This window comes from Gekko japonicus, unplaced genomic scaffold (genome assembly GCF_001447785.1).
Source record: "Gekko japonicus isolate JY-2015 unplaced genomic scaffold, Gekko_japonicus_V1.1 scaffold106, whole genome shotgun sequence".
NCBI classification, from domain to species: domain Eukaryota; kingdom Metazoa; phylum Chordata; class Lepidosauria; order Squamata; family Gekkonidae; genus Gekko; species Gekko japonicus.
In genome coordinates, this window is record NW_015170890.1 from 914,948 (window position 1) to 934,822 (window position 19,875).

The following is a 19,875-nucleotide window of genomic DNA, read 5'->3' on the forward strand; positions in this document are numbered from 1 at the left end:
CCCACTGGTGGACCTCCTGATGGCACTGGTATTTCTGGCCACTGTGTGACACAGAGTGTTGGACGGGATGGGCCTTTGGCCTGATCCAACATTGGCGTCTCTTATGCTCTTATGTTCTTATGTTAATAAGCAATGAATATAAAATGTGGGGAACTGTGTAACGGTTCAGGGGTGAGTGGGAGAGTTGGAGACATTCACGCTCAAGCGATGAGCGCTCAAGGCCAGCCAGCAAATAAGGAGCAAAACCAAAACACAGCTGCAGAGCAATTCCAGCCGAGAGGAAAAAACTTCATGGCGGGACTACCCAACAACTGGCTGGAAAACTGGACTAAAACAAATAAAATGAATTTCATTTGGGATAAATGTAAAGTTCTGCATTTAGGTAGGAAAAATCAAATGCATAATTATAGGATGCTGGAGACTAGTCTTGGCAGTAGTATGCGTAAAAAGGATCTAGGGGTCTTACTAGACTATACACTGAACATGAGTCAGCAGTGTGATGCAATAGCTAAAAAGACAAATGTGATTTTGGTCTGTATCAACAGAAGAACAGTGTCCAGATCACATGAAGTGATGGTATCACTTTACTCTGCTCTGGTTAGACTTCACCTAGAGTACTGTGTTCAGTATAGGGCACCACAATTTAAGAAGGATATAGACAAACTGGAACGTGTCCAGAGGAGAGTAACGAAGAATGGTGAGGGGTCTGGAGACCAAGTCCTATGAGGAAAGGTTAAAGAAGCTTGGTATGTTTAGCCAGAGAGGAGATCTCAGAGGTAATAAGATAACCATCTTCAAGTACTTGAAGGGTTGTCATCTAGAGGATGGTGCAGAGTTGTTTTCTGTAGCCCCAGAAGGTTGGGCCAGAACCAACGGGTTGAAATTATATCAAAAGGGTTTTCAGCTAAACATTAGGAAGAACTTCCTGACAGTTAGAGTGGTTCCTCAGTGGATCAGGCTTCCTCGGGAGGTGGCAGGCTCTCCTTTGGAAATTTTTAAGCAGAGAGTAGATGGCCATCTGACAGCAATCTTGATTCTGTGAACCTAGGCAGATAATGAGAGGGAGGGCAGGAACGGTTGCATCAGTGCTACGTTCCTGTGACCCTTTCTTACATGCCCAGGGAAATACAGATCACCACTTTGGGGTCAGGAAACAATTTTCTCCAGACCAGTTTGGCCAGGGATCCTGGAGGGATCTTCTGGGCATGGACCGGGGTCACTGGGGGTATGGGGGGGAAGTAGTTGTGAATTTCCTGCGTTGTGCAGGGGGTCGCACTAGATAACCCTGGAGGTCCCTTCCAACTCTATGATTCTATTCCTAGAGTGATGTACATATATGTATGCCTTTAAGTGAGCCACCGCAAACTAGTTTCTGTTGGGAGAGCCTCACTTAGTCTTGGTTCTGTGTGTGTAGGCTGTAGTTCCACGCATGCATGAAGCAATAATAAAAGCATGTTGCTGAAGTTGCCAGTCTCTCCTATGTGCTAACTGGATAGGCAGGCTTAATCCTACACACCAGACCCCAGAGGATACTACGCCTAGAGAAATATAAGATAAAAACATAATAAAAAATAAAATAAAATGAAGTTTAGTTTATAGAACCCCATTAATAGAATTTATAAACTCAGCTGCATTGTTCTTATGAGCTTGGAAGTGTTCATTCAATTCTGCTTATTTTACATCTGTACGAAAACAATTTCCCTGCTAAGAGAAGGGTGAACAAAGCGTAACATAAGAATAAATTTTATTGAAACTAAACTTACGTCCACATGCAGCCAAAGGTCATATCTTTCACAAATGTCAGCTATTTCATCCAGAGGATCAAACGCTCCCAATACTGTGGTGCCAGATGTGGCACTCACAAAAAATGGTGCAGCTCCCTGTGGAATGATGCAAAACAAAAGAGAGTGTGTTTGCACTGTTCAGATTCTACATTTAAGTGTGACATACTCAGTAAAGTAAGGTCTGGAAATCTGGGACAGGGCTAACAACGTCTACATTTTACATTCTCAGCAGAAAAAAATACAGAGAACATGCCTTGAAATGCACTCTATTTGAAACACAATTGAAAGGAACTTGTGACTCAAGGAACAGAATGTCAATTGAAATGCTCTTGTAGCATTATAGGTTCTCGTTTTGAGATCTTCACACACATGATGAAAGGAAGCTGATTAAAGTCTGACTGGAATTTTTTTTTTCCAGGGACAGCCTGAGACCTTCTGGCACATGAAGTGGAAAATTCAGATTGTAGCACCAGCACACACACATACTGAGAAATGATTTTTTAAAAGGTGTGCTGCTTTTAAGTACTGTTATGATACAGCCACCCCACCGCAATTCCAAGCTTTGACTTACGGCCTGGTTCGTATGTCATACCTTAAGGATAGAATGGTATTTCTATAAGGCTTTCCTTAGCTGGAGAGACCATCATGTGAGACGGATGAAAACACAACTGGGCAGGATACTATTTACAATACCCACACCTTTCCACAATATACTTACATTTATTTATCCCTCCAAAATTATGTTTTCAAGCATGAGATAGGAGCACCATGTTAATACAAACAATACTGTTGATTATAAAGCTAATTAGTTCATTCAACAGGCTACCCGTGGGAGGAAGAATTTCTTCATCCCTAGGAGACCCAACCTGCATGACGTAATTTGTATTTCCATATTATTTTCTTGCCTGCTTAACATACAGGGGAACGGCAGTATATTTACCACCAAATGTGAACGATCGCTGCTTGTCTGCCAAGCCGAAAATAAAAGATGTCTATAAGGCAGCTTTCCATTTAGTATCAGAACATGGTGAACCTCCAAAGTGGACAAACCACTGGGGCTAAAGTTTATATGTGTCACTTATTTGCTTCAGTTGGCGTAGATGGTAAAGAAACACTACAGCCTGAAGTGACCAGCATGTGTAAACTGTAGGGATGAGCTGTGCATGACTAGCCCAGCAAAGTGTGATCAAAGTTAATGACAGCCTTGAGAAAGCAAGAGCCTAGTCCCAAGCAGTGATGAGAAACGAGATGTGTCAGCAACAAGAAGTATAATCCTAGAGTCCAAAGACCACCCTGTGCAGCAAGGCATTGGGGAGGGGTCACCACCTTCTCACCATAGTCTGCTGCAACCCAAATCTCTTAGGACGTCTAGCAGCAGCAGTGTGTTGATGTAGCAGTTGAAGCTGCAGCTGGAAAAGAAGCCTGGGAAGTCCGGATGTCATGTGCTAAGACTTGCGCAGGTGTGCACATTGAAGTCACTATTGTTTGATTTGTCCTAACATATTGGTGGAAGACCACCTGTGCTAGTAATAGGGTAGCAACAGGATGGGATGGGGACCTGCATGTAAAGTATATGTTCTCTTTTGATTTCTGCCTCAGACCTCCTACGGAGTGCAGAAATCACAGTGCAAATTCCAAGCAGAATTATATCCTTCTAAGCCAGGGCCAATGGGCCATTGAAGTCAGTGGGCGTAGAAGGGTGTAGCTCTGCTTTTAGGATTGCATTGTCAGTCTGCAAAACCAAGGGGAGGGCCCATGGCTTAGTGGCAGAGTATCTGTTTGGAATGCAGAAGGTCCTAGGTTCAATCCCTCGCATCTCCCATTAAAAGGATAAGGTAGGAAGTGATGTGAAAGACCTCTGCCTGTCCAAGTAGACAATACTGACTCTAGTGGACTGATGGTCTTATTCAGTATAAGGCAGCCTCACGTGTTCATGTTTATGTTCATGTCTGGAAAAAGTACAGAGGAGGGGCAACCAAGATGATTAGGAGGCTGGAGCATCTTCTCTATGAGGAAAGGCTGAAGAGTCTGGGACTTTTTGGTGTAAAAAAGAGATGACTAAGGGGGGACATGATAGAGGTTTATAAGATTATGCATGGGGTGGAGAGAGCTGACAAAGAGAAATTTTTCTCCCTTTCCCCAAATACCAAAACTCAAGGGCACCCAGTGAAACTAATAGGCAGTAGGTAAAGGATGGACAAAAGGAAATACTACTTTACACAGAAAATTATTAAAATGTGGAATTCGCTACCAGTGGATGTAGTGATGGCCACAAGAATAAACAGTTTTAAAAGGGGGTTAGACAGATTCATGGAGGATACGTTTATCAATGGCTACTAGCCACAGTGACTGAGGGGAACCTCCACATTCTGAGGCACTAAACCTCTGAACCCTAGAGCCAGGAGGTATCATCAGGGGAAGGCCTCAGCCTCTGTGCCCTGTTGTTGGCCCTTCAGAGGAACTGGTCAGCCACTATATGAGACAAGATGCTGGATTAGATGGACCATTGGTCTGATTCAGCAGGGGTCTTCTTATGCTCTTATGTCTAAGGCTTTTATCATACATCCATGAATGCCGCTATCAATTTTGCCGGATATGGCTTTCCACACAAAATTTTAAATTTAGAACAAAAACTTGGATTTAGTTTTCCTACAGCACAATGCCCAAGTGCCCCAAGGTACTGTTTCTTAGCCAGCTTTTACATGAGTCTCATCCATTTAGTTATACGTAGCTATATTTTAGCAGGGGGAAATGGTTATTTATTTTTATACATATACTGCACTTTCAGGAATAACAACACACCTATCTTTAGTATTCATGTCTGGCTATAAAATTGCTCTCACTACAAAATAAACTTGCCAAAAACACTCTCTCCCTAGAAGCCTGAAGAAAAATACTAAATAAAACAAGATTTCCTCCCAACACAACAGCTGTAAGTTTTTTATTACACTGAAGTATTGATTAAAGTGCCTTTCTTGTTATTAACCTTAAAATATCAAAACACCACACAAAGTAACATGTCCTGCAGCCAACGGAATAGCCTGACAAATCCCGCTGTACTTGGCTGGGGTGGTGGTGGTGGTAATGAAGACTAAATTTCAAAAATTGCCTTTTTTAATTTGCCATGCAATATGGGGAACTAGATGAAATGGCTGCCATATTGGGACATTTTAAAAATCTTCTATCTGAATGCATCACTGAAAAAATGTACTGTATTCACTGGATAATTTCTACATTAAGTAAAAAAGATAATATCTTCTTTTCAGTCATAACAGTTGAGTAAATCATGTACATTTGTGGCGAAAGAAAATTCCAGCCCAGTGATTTCTTGTGGATAAAGTTGACTTCATTGGAGAATGCAACTTCATGCAGAGACATGTGCACATAAAGCTGTTCCTCCACTGAAATCAATGAGAAAAGCCATACGTGCAGGAGCTCTGTACATACACTGGAGCAGTGTTAAAGCGCAACCTTTACACATCACACCACAGTACAAAAATAAGTTCCCAGTAAAAACAAACAAACACTTCTTTCCAGTTCATGAAGGTATGCATGCTATAGCTGCAGTCCAACCAAATTTACAGGCAGAGACACAACCACTTCCAGAGCAACATGTTTCTGCATGGGACTCTTCCCATTTTTTTAAAGTCTATCCCTTTTTGATGCATAAAAATAACCAAAGAGAAGACATTCTCACAGAATGTGCATTTTTAAGAAGACTGTACTGTTTGAAGAGGCAGATATATGTATCCAAACACCTGCCACAGATGGGCAGATCCAAGGCACGTGTTTCCCATATGTTTCCATATATACAATTCCTTTTCAAGTATTATAAAAACACTATTAAAAAGCTGTAGGATCACCTCTACCAAACAAGCAGTGATCATATAAGCCTGTATTGCAATCTGTATAAACAAATTGCTGAAAATCGTAAAATGGCATTTCGGAAGAATACTTACATTGAAGTGAGATAAGAGAACCTTTCAAATGGTTATAGTATCCATTTCAAGGAAATGAAACCATATTAAAAAGAACAAACAAATGTATCTATATTTCAGTAACATGATTTCTTTAAAAGAGCGTAGAACAGAAAGCAGTGTTTTACAAAATACTTCTATTAGCATAAAACAAGATTTTTATCAAAGGCCTTTTTAGATTATGAGAATGCTCCTCTTCCCTTGCAAACAACCATTTCACCCCAAACAGGGCTGATCTATCATTCATGAATCGGCTAATTTTATTTTTTTACTGCCTGTTTCTCCTGTCTTTTCAAAATGAAGGAAGCATATGAAAAACTACTTCCATTAAGACTATACCACCAGTAGTGTGGTATAGTTCTTTTGGTTCTAACAATAGGTGTAATCTTAGCAACTGGCACAATATTCTAAGGCACCAGGTTTAGGATTGTGGCTAGGGTTGCCAACTCTGGGTTGGGAAATTCCTGGAGATTTGGGTGTGGAGCCTGGAGAGGGGCAGGGTATAATACCACCATACAGTCCACCCTCTGAAGCAGCCATTTTCTTCAGGGGAATTGATCTCTGTGGCCTAAAGATCAGTTGTAATTCTGGGACATGACAATCCTAATTGTAGTGCAAGAGTAATTTGTTACTACCTGGAAATAAAAAATTTAAAATGTATTTATTTACTTCATTTATACCCCATTTTTCTTCTGTTGTTCTCCTCTTCCATTTTATTTATGCAACTATCCTGTGAGGTAGGTTAGACCAAGGGTTTGTGACTGGCCCAAAGTGACCCAGCAGGTTCCCATGGCTGAATGGGGATTCAAACCCAGATCCCCCACATCCAGCACTATAACCACTGCACCACAACGACTTTAAAGACAGAAAAGACAAACTAAAAATATTTCAGGACTGCATTCTTGTTACGAACGATTTCTAGAATTGTAGAAACCTAATGACTTGTTGGAGCTGTGGTGGCTCAAGTGGTTAAGACGCTGAACTGCAGGCTGTGGAAGGTCGGTAGTTCAGCAGTTCGAGACCCGAGTGCCACATGACGGAGTGAGCTCCCGTCTCTAGTTCCAGCTCCTGCCAACCTAGCAGTTCGAAAGCAAGAAATTGCAAGTAGATAAATAGGTACCACTTCGGTGGGAAGGTAACAGCGTTCCGTGCGCCTCGGTGTTTAGTCATGCCGGCCACATGACCACGGAAACGTCTTCGGACAGCGCTGGCTCTTCGGCTTTGAAACGGAGATGAGCACCGCAACCCTAGAGTCGGACTCAACTGGCTTTCGAGCAAGGGAAACCTTTACCTTTACCTTTTTAATGACTTGTTAGTCAGGACTCGCTCCACAATTTGTAGCATAACTAAAAATGACTCTTGTGGTACATAAAAGCATGACAGAGTCAACTAAACATACATCTTTGTTTTTGCAGCAACCACATAACATAGCCAACTGGAAATGCAGCAAGCAGGCTGCACCTAGAAAAACATTTGTATATATAAGAACTGTCCTGCTTTCACTTTCACTCTTCTTTTCCCACACATTTCCTCATACAAATCCACAATGGTACACCTTGCACAGGCGCACACACACATGCGCACTCTTGCTCCCTCTCGCTCTCTCTCTCCCCCTCTCACCTCTTTCCTGGCCCGCTGGACTTGTTTCTCCAGTTCCTCAGGTATCATCTTACCTCTATGGGACACAGATTTAAAACTTTTCAGTTATGTTTTAAATAGGTTACTCTCTTTACAGCACTACTGCATTTCAAAAAGACAATCAGATCACTTCAGCGGCTTTGGCTCCCTTACCTTTCATCACTTTTGATGAAGTAAATATTTTGTGTGCCAATTCCCAGGAAAGATGCTGCCTTCTTCACAGAGTAATGACACTAAATAAATGCAAGGGACGTGAAAGAGTAAATTAAGCAGGCAATTAACAATGGACATATCATTAGAGACATTTCCTGAGGCAAATGTTACAAATTCTGATCAGAAGCGAGACCTCAGGAGCCTGACTGCAATAAGAGGATAGCAAAACAAAGGAATCCTCCTCTCTGAAAGCAAGAGGGGGAAATGACACTGGTTTTCAAACCTGGAGTCTTTGGTATGGAATACAATAGGTATCTCAAGTCTAAGTTATTGCTAAAATGAATTGTCAGGCTATAGAAACAAACATAGAAATGCTGAATATACTAGTTAAACCACTCACAGTATTTGATCAATGGCACATCATACCTTCTACTAGTTTTCCCTGCACTTCAAGTCTTTTTCTGAAATCTATATTCCATTTATTGTCTTGGGGAGTTCAGTAACAGCTCTGAGTAATGCCAGAAGTGTCCTAGAGTGACAGCTCATGATGGGTTTATCCACTCACCCACTGGTTAAAAATGTTGGGTAATTTCAGGAAACAAGATGGCTGCTACTAACCAGTAGGGATGGGCACAAACTAGGAAAATGCGGTTCGGCTCATGGCATGCCCAGTTCATCAACCACAAATTGTCATGAACTTTTGGGAGCTAATTAACTGGTTCCGTTTGTGAGGTTCGTAACCCTAGTAGAATAGTTCCTGTGCAGGCTAGAGACACCAAACCTGCAGGGGATCTGTGGCTGACTCTCCTCTACCTACCTGCCAAGTTTGGTGAGGATTGGGTTTATGGGGTCCAAGTTACATTCCCCCCAAAGAAGGTGCCCCCAGGAAAGTGCTTTCTGAGGAAACAACTGTCATTTCCCCAGAAAGCACTTTAATGGGAGTACCTTCTTTTTTTGGGGGGGCGGCATAATTCAGACCCCGTAAATTCAATCCTTACCAAACCTTGCAGGCAGATAAAGGAGAGTCAGCTGGAGATCCCTGGCAAGTTTGGTGTCTCTAACCTGCACAGGATCCATTCTATATGCTCCTGGATCTCCTGAACTTGCACCTGTCAAAATGACCATTCTGACAGGTGCAGGTTCAGGATGTTCAGGAGTGTATAGAACAGATCTTGTGAAAGCTACAGACACAAAACTCACAGGAGACTTCCTGCAGAGGCTTCTCTACATGCCCTCCAAGTCCCCCCCCCCATTGCTTTGAAGTTCAGTAAACATTTAGATTGAGTGGAGAAAGTCTGTCTGGAAATGTATCCGTTCATGAACTGGCATGAACCTCCACAAACAGCTTGAAAGTTCGTGGAAACTTCATGCTGGTTGATTTGCCATGACTTCGCTAACCACGAACTGCCCAAAATTCACCATTAACTTTAGTTCGTGATCCAGTTCATGCCCATCCCAACTGATCTGATGTTGTGTGCTCTCTGACAGACTTCCTAAAATGGAAATGTTGCACTGGGTTTAGGCATCTACATAATGTTCTCTGGAGCTAAATGCATGAGAAGGTGCTGAGCATCTAGGATCCCATTTCACCAGCCAGGGAAAATGCCGTAGTCTACACATAAAATTGTTGTAGAAGAGAGGTCTTCAACAGATATTAACCAAGACAGCTAAATGGAAATTATATAAATAAGTACTATACTTCTGAACATCATACACTTAGTGGTGACAATCATCAGGGGATGGACTTCAGCACCATCCCCTGCTTGTGACCTTCCAGAGACATCTTGCTGGCAGTTTCTATAAAAGATGGTATGATCCAGAAAGAAAATTCTTCACATTTCCACATGAAAGCATTCACTAAAGGCTGAATTTTTCAGCCCCTGGGAAACATCTGATATTATACATCCCCTATTCCCCTTTTGAAAACTTGTTCAAGGAACTAACCAGAAAATAGATACAAATGCATATCATGATAGATCAGGCATGAATATGTGATGTGTGAACTGTGGAGAAGTCACTACACATATAACCTTTATGCTATATCAAATGTTACCACATAGCCTCCATTTTGTCCCTGTCTTCTCTAACTTGGCACCCAAGACTTTTATGTTTTGCATTAAAAGCAACAAGTAAGTCTCAGGCCAATGAAGAACAAAGTACAGAGATTGAAAGGACTAAGCAGGAACACTCCTGAATCAATTATGCTAGCTGAAAGAAAAGGCAGCTTCAGGAAGTCCCTGGATGGGAAACCTCTCACCATCAATGACATTCAGATGATTAATAAAGGACTTTCAAACTTCCATGGGCCTTTTGGCAGTAAAGACTATCTGCTACTACCATGTCAATTACTGTACCAAGGATCCATGCTCATATTTGGTTCAACCATCTCCATTCTGTTTCCTACCTTTGCCCACATCTGAATTTTGACCATGTGAACCTCCCTCCTTCTAGAAATATCCCCAGTTTCAATGTATATAGGCTCACAAATCTCCCAGACACACACCTGACCACTCCATCTTTCTGTTTCAATTCCCAAGTACTGCCCTTTTGTCCTACAACTAGGACAATCCTTCCCCAGTGCGCACTTTTTGCCTTCTCCAAACCACTTATATATATAAGCTGACATAGGGTAGGATTCCTCTCTAATAAACTTGTTTTCTGATGCTTAATTCTATCTGGGTTTTCAGTTATTCCTCCAAGTTCACAGTAGCACTTCATCACCTAGTTACAGGTTTCATATTACTGATGTGTGGCTGTTGCTCTGGATACATCTAGTAATAAAAATCACCATCTACTTAGGCAAGGATGGAGTTATGGGGAGGAAGGTCTGTTAGGTCTGTTTTTCATGCTGCGCAATCTGGTGGGGGCTCCAACAGAAAACATGCCCACACAGAACATATGTCCCTAGCCACACATGATAACAGAAAGAGTTGTGTGCTTGGGCATTTGTAGCCACTTTTGCACGTTCAAAAATTTGAACAGGAAATTGGAATATCATAAAAGACCCATAGACTTATTACTGTGAGAAATCCCTCTGCTAAAAAGTCACAGGATAATGTGTTTGGAGTGTTTCGGCCTGCTCAGCCTGGAGGAAGTTGACAGACTGCTTGCATCTGTGCGCCCAACCACATGTAGCCTTGATCCGTGCCCCTCCTGGCTCATTAGAGCGGGTCACGAGGGGTTGCGAGGTGCCCTTAGGGAAATTATCAACAGTTCCCGGGGGCCCAGCCAAATTGGCTAACTATCAGCTGGTGTCCAATTTGCCCTATTTGGGCAAACGTATTGAGAGGGCGGTGGCATTACAGCTGCAGGGCTTTCTGGATGACGCTTCCATCCTAAATCCTTTCCAGTTCGGCTTCTGCCCGGGGCATGGGACAAAGACAGTACTGGTCGCTCTTACTGACGACCTCCAAAGGCATCTGGATTGAGGCGGTGTGGTAGCACTGTTGTTGTTAGATCTGTCGGCCGTGTTTGATATGGTCGACCACCAGTTGCTGACCCACTGCCTCGCTAACGTGGGGATTCAAGGTCTCACCCTTCAATGGCTTGCCTCTTTTCTCCAAGGTCGGGGACAAAGGATGGTGATAGGGGAACAGCAGTCCCGGAGACATCCTCTTGAATGTGGGGTGCCGCAAGGGGCAGTGCTTTCCATGATGCTGTTCAACATCTACATGCGCCCCCTTGCCCAGATTGTCCAGAGGTATGGGCTTGAGTGTCATCAATATGCAAATGACACTCAGCTCTATCTGATGTTGGGCGGCCGGTCAGGCTCCAGCCCAGAAGATCTGCACCGGGCGTTGCAGGCCGTGGCTAGTTGGCTCCGACTGAGTCGGTTGAAACTAAACCCGGTGAAGACGGAGGTCCTGGGGCTGAGTCGGGGTGGTCTGGGGTTGGGTCTCCCTCTCCTGACCTTCAATGGGGTGCCTTTGGTGCCAGCACCGGAGATTAGGAGTTTTGGAGTGCTCCTGGACTTCTCGCTAACTATGGAGGCCCAGGTGGCAGCCACTGCTAAGTCAGCCTTTTACCATCTTTGGCTAGCTCGGCAGTTGGTTCCCTTCCTCGACCGCGATGACTTGGCCACAGTGATCCATGTGACGGTCACCTCGAGGTTAGACTACTGTAATGCTCTCTACATGGGGCTGCCTCTGTCACAAATCTGGAAGCTGCAGCTAGTGCAGAATGCTGCGGCCAGGCTGTTGATGGATCTCCCTGGCCGGGACCACATCTGGCCTGTGCTAAAAGTGCTGCACTGGCTGCCAATAGTGTACCGGATTTGCTTCAAAGTGCTGGTTCTTACCTTTAAAGCCCTATATGGCTGGGGTCTGACATACCTAAGGGACCGCCTTTCCCCATATGTTCCCCTACGGGCACTACGGTCGGGGATGCAACATCTCCTGGCAATTACAGGCACCAAGGAGGCCAGGCTGGCTGCAACCAGGGCCAGGGCTTTTTTGGTGGCAGGTCCTACCTGGCGGAATGAGCTCCCGGAAGAGACCTGGGCCCTGCGGGATCTTGCGCAGTTCCACAGGGCCTGTAAGACGGAGCTCTTCTGCCAGGCTTTTGAGTAGGAGCCTCCACTACCTTACCATCATCACCAACTGGCCCTGGGAAGAGAGAACGACTGTGTCGCATGGAACTGAGCCTGCTCGCGGGATGGGCGGGGTATAAATATAATAAATAAATAAATAAACTGACATCACTGATTGGGAGTACCATCTTCAAGACGCCATCTTTTATGGAAGATTGTTCTGAAATATCTAGAGCACTTTATAAATGTTGTAGTATTGTATTGATTGTTTTATGTGGTTTTAATCTGTTTTATGTATTGGCTTACGCCCTATTTGTGAGCCGCCCTGAGCCCGCTTGCAGGGAGGGAGGGCTATAAATTAAAATAATAAAATAAATAAATAAATAAATGTGTGATGCACCTGGATTGCTAACAATGACAAATCTCTTGATCAGTTCTGGAGTATAAAGGAGAAAAATCTGGCTGGCAGAAGAAAAATCCATATGATCAATATGTTATGTTCTGCTGTACAAATGCCTGTTGCTTCTGTGGGTGAGCCTGTGCCTGGAAAAGTGCAACGTATTAATTTGCCCCATCTGCAGCAATTTCAGATGTTCAGGTCAAATTCAGTTGTAACTAAAAATTTCATATGAATAATGTAGCACATGAAATCAGTCAGCAACTTTTCATTTTCTGATAAGTTCCTAATGTTTATCTCTGTCTTTGGATTCAGTCCTGAAAAGCTCTGTGCAATTTAACAGAGAAGATGCTCCTGAATTCTCAGTGCCTGGGCAAAAGAAGCTGTACGAACTGACATACTTCAGTAGAAAATTCAATATTCTCCTTGATAAAAGAAAAGGAAAACACTCAATGTTATTTAAGAGTTAAATTAATATACTTGCCAACAACCCTGAAAATGCCTTAAATTGTTCCTTTGCATACAGCAGGTGAAACCAGGTGGTTAATTAATTCAGTTTTCTTCCAGAGAGTTCACACAAATGCAGTTACAGAGAAACATAATTATGAAAAATCTGCAGCATTTTAATGTGTGGGCATGAATATATTAAGGGCATTCAAGCCTGTCATGCTTTTTTTCAGAAGAGACGCATCACCTCAAAAGGAGTCCCCCCTCCCCCTTTGACAAGAAAGGTTTCTTTCCTCATTTTTTAAATCTAAATGCACGGAATATACTATCAGGTGCCATCAGCCAATCTGTTCTAACATGACATGTTCACAAAGCCTTTAGAATTTATTCATTCAGAATGCAATGGGAATAATAACATACATAGGTAGATAATCAATCTTCGGTTATAGTGAATTACATCAATAATTCGAAATATGTCTGCAGAGCAGCAGCATACAATTCACTGGAGATTTGGATTCTGGCAGTAGAGTTTCATTTGAATTGCAAGCCATTCTCACAAAACAGCTCCTTATTAGTACACTAACGGTCACCTATTAGGCTCCATCGAATAGTCACTGGGAAATGACAAACCTCTTAAGGCTCAAAAAATAACATATCAGCAAAATCTACATATTGGGAAACGAAGGCAGACCACTGAATCATAGTTTTTGTCACAAATCATGTATTGTTGAGAAGAGGGAAAAGCTGGAAGGAACGGAGTCTTGCGCGTGGGGATGGAGCCTATATGCAACATGCACAGATGCTGGGCTCCGCTCCCCCCACCCCACACATCGCCATGTAACCACAAATGTAATATCTACAAGAAATTACTTTATTCAAATGAATTGTTAATGAGCTCTGGAGAAGTTCTGACCAATAGATTTGGAAAGTGTCGCGGGTTTTTCCATAGGATTTATGACAGGTAGGAATATTTTCACAAGTAACTCCGAAGTAATTTTTAAAATATTTCTTGCATCTGTAACTTATACAAAGCATAATCTTGACACAAAAATCACTCTCTCCCAGGTAACTTTAATGCTGTCCCAAAGACTACAATTTTCACCTTGTGTTCATGCTATTATGGATTTACTCCGTTCTAATGGTTCCCTCACATACAACCAATAAACAAATGATAAAGAGGTCTCTAACAGCCTTGCCTAGGCCAGTGATGCAGTAGCTCAGGAGCCACATGTGGCTCTTTGACATGACCTCTGTGTCTATTCTGATCACTGTTCCCCTATGTGGCACATGCCACACAATCCAGGAAAGTGGGTAAGAGCACGGTCCGGTAGGGCTTGTTGTTGGCATGTGGTTACAACCTCAAAACAGCTGCCAGTGCAGTGAAGGGACTGGAGGACATGTAAACTGTGAGCCTCCCTAAGCTGCAGGAATGGGTCCATCCTCTTCAACGCCTACTTCTTGCAGCCTCTGCACTCTGATTCCAGGAACACGGGGAGCTATCAGGAGGACAGCAAGCTGACTGCAGAGATAAGAGAGTGCAACCATCACCACAGCAACTACCTAGGAAAAGAGCAAGCTGGACACAGTGGGGTGGTTTGACCAGCTTGCTCTCCCCTGGGATCTTTGTAGTCTTACTCTCTTGTCTGTGTATCACACTGAGAAGAGAATGAGAAAGCAGAGAGTGAAGCCTTTCCCTTAATTTCAGATACATAAGGTTTTATAATGGTGGAGAGAGACAATCCCACATGACCAGAAGTAATTTGGTAATTAAATTATGAAGTATATATTTAATATTAGTTATATATGTATGTTGGGCTGGTGAACAGGGCATATGGTGGTCATGTGGCTCTTTTCGTTGCTGATAATTCCAAATGTGGCTCTCTGTGTGCTGCAAACAGCCAAGTTGGGTCCGTGGTGGTAGGATATGAACATAGAATCTTCCTGTCCTTCCAAAGTCAGCTTCTCATCTCAAAGAACCAGAATTCCATCTACATCCCCCTCATCACTGCTTATAAAAAAATCTTAACACTCGTGTTTTTTTGTTCCCATGTTTTTCAGACAAAGCAAGTTGTTGTTGCCATACTTCAGCTATGGCAATATTTTGGCAACATCCAAAATCAATGGCAAAAGAAAACTGGAGGGTAAATGCCACTTCCCTGCCATAGCACTATGAGAGTCTGCCTTCTTTTATTCTTTATGGATCTTGCACATCACTATAGATGAAGAATAGACAGACTTCCCCTGTTTAAAGTATCAACCTCGATTCTAGGGGGAATCATTATGTATATAGTACTTCCATTAATGAAGAGATTTACAACATCAAATCCCATTCATCTTTACAATAAGTCTTGTGGAAAAGTTATTAGCATTCCAACTTTTAGAATGGTGAGCTATTAATGAGGTTATTGTTTCATGGAGACTATGGAAGTGGCCATGGCTCAGTGGAAGTGCATTTGATTTGCATTCAGAAGATCCCAGGTTCAATCCCTGGACTCCAGAGTTTAAAAAATAACCAACAGCAAGTGATGTGAAACACCTATGCTAAAGTTCCTGGAGAGCTGCTGCCAGGCAGAATAGACAAGAATGACTTTGATAGACCAATGGCCTGACTCAATACAAGATTGCTTTGTGGGCATGTAGAAAGACTGCCTTATAGCATATAAGATGAGCTGATTAAAAGAAAAGTTGAGGAATAATTCAATCCAATTAATCATCAGTGCGCAGGGCTCTTTTTGTAGCAGGAACTCCTTTGCATATTAAGTGGCACACCCCTAATGTAGCCAATCCTCCAAGACCTTACAGTAGCCCCTGTAAGAAGAGCTCTGTAAGCTATTGGAGGATTGGCTACATTAGGGGTGTGTCGCCTAATATGCAAAGGAGTTCCTGCTGCAAAAAGAGCCCTTGAAAATTGAGAATGAACCCTAACAGCCCAAACTAAGTCTGAAGGAACTTTATGTGTTATAAATCTGTATCGGACTACCAATAACCAAGTTTAAAGTGTACTGCTAACCAATCAAGTTTCTATGAGGAGAAATAAACAGTGAGAAAAGTCATCTAGTGTGTCCCGCCGCGGGCTCCTCCATGGCCTCGCAGGCCATTGCGGCAGGACTGGTGCTACCCGCACTAGGCTCTACACAAATCCCGGGCGACAAAAACCCCAGGGCAATGGCGTCAGTGGACAATGAAGGCGGCAGGCCCGAGCCATAGGGGGGCGGTCCCAGAGACTCACGAGACTCCAACCCCCTCCCTCAGCGACCACAGAGACTTCGAAGGACCCCAGAAGAATCTGAGCGAGAGGAATGGTCCGGCACGGACCGCGTTCCTCGGCAGCTGACTGGGGGGGGGGCGGGCTCTATCAAGAGAAAGAGTCAGGTGGAGGGTCCCTGCCTTACCCCTCAGAAGTGACGACGCCAAGACAGCAGGCGTTGATCCCGTCATCCATGCCGGAAGTAGGCACTCCCCTGCACGCCCCAGCTCCCGGATAGAAGCACAGGGATATACAGGGAGGCGAAACCAAACGGGGAAACACCTAGGGATTGGGGAACACAGTGATGGACGGGTGGAAGAGCCTATGGTTCTAGTATTCCCAGAAAGGGGTGTGTCACTAAGGGAGGGGAGGATCTATAAAAGACAGGAAGCTGAAGAGTGCCGGGGAGGAATTCAGAGACGATTGCACAGCCAAGCGAGAGAGAAGGTGTAGAGGCGATCGATCTGAGGGAGGTGACTGGGGTGTGACATAACCCCCAACCCTGCCATATCTGAGGCGCTCGCTTCCTTCTTGAAGATGGCTACTGGATTTTCAGGGCCTGGGGGCAGCCCTGAGCATGACATAGTGGTAAAGATCCTCAACTATAAGTAAAGGTTTCCCTTGCTCGAAAGCCAGTCAAATCTAACTCTAGGGATGCGGTGCTCATCTCCGTTTCAAAGCCGAAGAGCCAGCGCTGTCCAAAGACGTTTCCATGGTCATGTGGCTGGCATGACTAGACGCCAAGGCACACAGAACGCTGCTGCCTTCCCACCGAAGGTACCTATTTATCTACTTGCAATTTCTTGCTTTCGAACTGCTACATTGGCAGGAGCTGGGACCAGAGATGGGACCTCACTCCGTCATGAGGCATTGGGGTCTCGAACTGCTGAACTGCCAACATTCCGGTCTGCAGTTCAGTGTCTTAACCACTTGAGCCACCACAACCTTCCTCAACTTTACCATACCCCCAAACGAATACATGGGATATTATTACATAGCCAAATTTACAGCCAGCTCCATCATTTGAAGGCTAATGAAATAAAAGATTTCTAAAGATTAAACTATCTTGCGTTTAGAAGATAATTTATCTTGTAAAGCTGCTGTTAAAGTAAAAATGAGATTTTTTTTAAAAAAATCAGGGGTGTATGCCACACCTCAGGCTGGAGGAAGACTTCAAACTCTGTTCAGTAGAGTAGTAGGATACAGGACAACTCGTCATATTATTTCTTGAAAATCTGCATTGACAAGCCTACTTTTAAAGAGATCTGCTTCTCAAAAATCCTTAGATCAAGTCAAAATACTCTGAGAAACCACATGTTTCTAGATATGCGACAATCATGCATTTGGATTTAAGTTACATCTATAGATTATTTCCATAAGACATAACTTAGGTCATAACAGAAATTAAAAATTTCAAGTACAAGTATTGCCATGGACACATTTGCTGACATAAATAATCAAGATCTTAGAAACTTATTTTGGGCTTTCACTATGGAAAAAGGTTTAGTTGCTCCTATCTTTTGCTTTAGACTGTAAATATCTTCTTCTACAATTCCATAAATTAGAACATAATGTTTCCTAAGTAATTCATACAAGCTTCTGGATGGGCGATGGTCTCCGATATAGAGAATTTAGGCCTCTCAGCTCTTCTTGGCCAAAAGTATATGCTTAAGCATTTAAAAGAAGCTGCTTGGTCAATCTGGTGGCCAGTCATTACAACAGAGGACTGTGGCCAAAAACCATTATCTTAGTCTTGGTATACAATACTTCATGATCAATTTATCCTGCAAATAATAAAGCTCAACTTTATTCTGTGCTTGTAAAATCATGTCATCAGTGTAAAGCAAGACTAAGGTCCTTTTGGGCCGGGAGCGGGACGGAACAGGGGCGGAGCAAACGGGCACGATCCCACGGCAACATCTGGGAATCGTTGCCTGCCCGTCCCTGTTCCGTCCCAAATGGCGATACCGCGCTGTAAAAAAGAACCACCTAACTAGGTGGTTGTATCCCTTCCAGCGCCGCAAGCCGGGCCGTGGGATCGGGCGGCGCAAGGACGCGCCGCCGCATCCCGGCCCCCAGCCGTACTGCGCATGCTCAAGCATGCGCAGTTCGGCAGCCTCCCCCTTCCATCGGACTTTCCTCCCCGGCATCTGATCGTGCCGGGGAGCGATGCGCCGCGGCTGAGGGGATCCGTGGGATCCCGCCGCGGCATCTCAAGTTCGGTGCAGCTCTGCTTAGCCGCGTTTCAGCCGTCCCGTGTGGCAGCAGCCTAAGAAAGCCTGACCATCAGTCTTAACTGGGAACAAGCCATTCCTCTTCTTTAATGAAGCAACTACCCTGGCCGGGATGGTCCAGGCTAGCTCAATCTCATCAGATCTCAGAACCTATGCAACACCAGCCCTAGTTAGTACTTGGATGGGAGACCACCAAGGGAGTCTAGGATAACTGTGTGGAGTCGGCAATGGCAAGCCACCTCTGTTCGTCTCTGGCCTTGAAAACTCATGTTGACTGCAATTTGACAGCACTTTCCACTACCAATGAAGCAACTATATAAGTAACGTATGGGTGCAGTCACACGTGCGAGATAAACTGGGGGGGAAGTGAAGATATTCCCTCCGGAGGGATTTGACCCACAGTTGCGCAATCACACAGACCTTTGAAGCCGCGGGGGCAGCCCACCACTGCGTGATCAGATGCAACCGCGGGTGAGTCTGGTGTGTGTGGGGGGGTTTGCCGTTTGTTTCCGATTCGCTTAAATGGGGAATCGATGAATCGCATCTCAGCACTGAGGGCTCCCTATGGAATGGGCAATGATGCGCATACTGAAAGGGGGGGGAAACAATGGCACGGAGTCGAGATGGCCTGATCAGTCCATCCCAACGCCATGAGAGCACGCTGGAGCGATCAGATAAGGGAAAGTCCATCTGTGGCCCATAGCAACCCGTTTGCTACCGGACTTTCCCTGGTGTCTTTTTACCCCGCATATGCGGTGGAGCAAAACGGATTGCCAGCAGGTGCAGGGCACTTCCCAGATGTTCGTGTCTGATTGTGCCCTTTAAATCTGCCCGGCATTCACGCCTATGGCACGGCTAATTGTGTGTGTGAGATCACGCACCATATGTTAAAAAGCAGTGGTTCCCAAATGCAGCTGTGTTTCTCATCCCTGGTGGAACCCTTAGACAGCCATTCGAGGATACACATATTTTCATAAAAGGTTTTCTTTAGGATAGGAATACATTTTAGAAAATTTAGTTGTTCCTAACTTCTGTCATAGGCTGAACTATGTTTTAAAGTAATGTCTGCTTCTCTGTTCCCAGTAGTAATGCATGGCTGCAAGAGTTGGATCATAAGAAGGGCTAAGCACCGAAGAATAGATGCTTTCGAATTATGGTGCTGGAGAAGACTCTTGAGAGTTCCTTGGACTGCAAGGAGATCAAATCAGTCAATCCTAAAAGAAATCAACCCTGACTGTTCCCTGGAAGGCCAGATACTGAAGCTGAAGCTCAAATACTTTGGCCACCAAATGAGAAGGGAGCACTCACTGGAGAAGACCCTGATGCTGAGAAAGACTGAAGGTCAAAGAAGAAGGGGAAGGCAAAGGATGAGATGGTTAGACAGTGTTATCGATGCAATGAACATGAAATTAAGGATGAGAGAAGACAGGAGGGCCTGGCATGATGTGGTCCATGGGGTTGCAAAGAGTC

The 19,875-nt window shown here is 44.0% G+C and overlaps 1 protein-coding gene across 1 annotated transcript in view; it reads right to left on the reverse strand.

The window, feature by feature from the left end:
* The window catches only part of GADL1 (glutamate decarboxylase like 1), a 126,512-nt gene that overhangs the window by 66,537 nt on the left and 40,100 nt on the right, over positions 1 to 19,875 (reverse strand). Inside the window, exons 7-9 of the mRNA XM_015418396.1 lie at positions 7,553 to 7,632; positions 7,382 to 7,436; positions 1,764 to 1,880 (exon numbers count right to left, since the gene is read on the reverse strand). Of these exons, the coding sequence (XP_015273882.1) occupies positions 1,764 to 1,880; positions 7,382 to 7,436; positions 7,553 to 7,632 (252 nt within the window). The remainder of the gene's footprint in view (positions 1 to 1,763; positions 1,881 to 7,381; positions 7,437 to 7,552; positions 7,633 to 19,875) is intronic.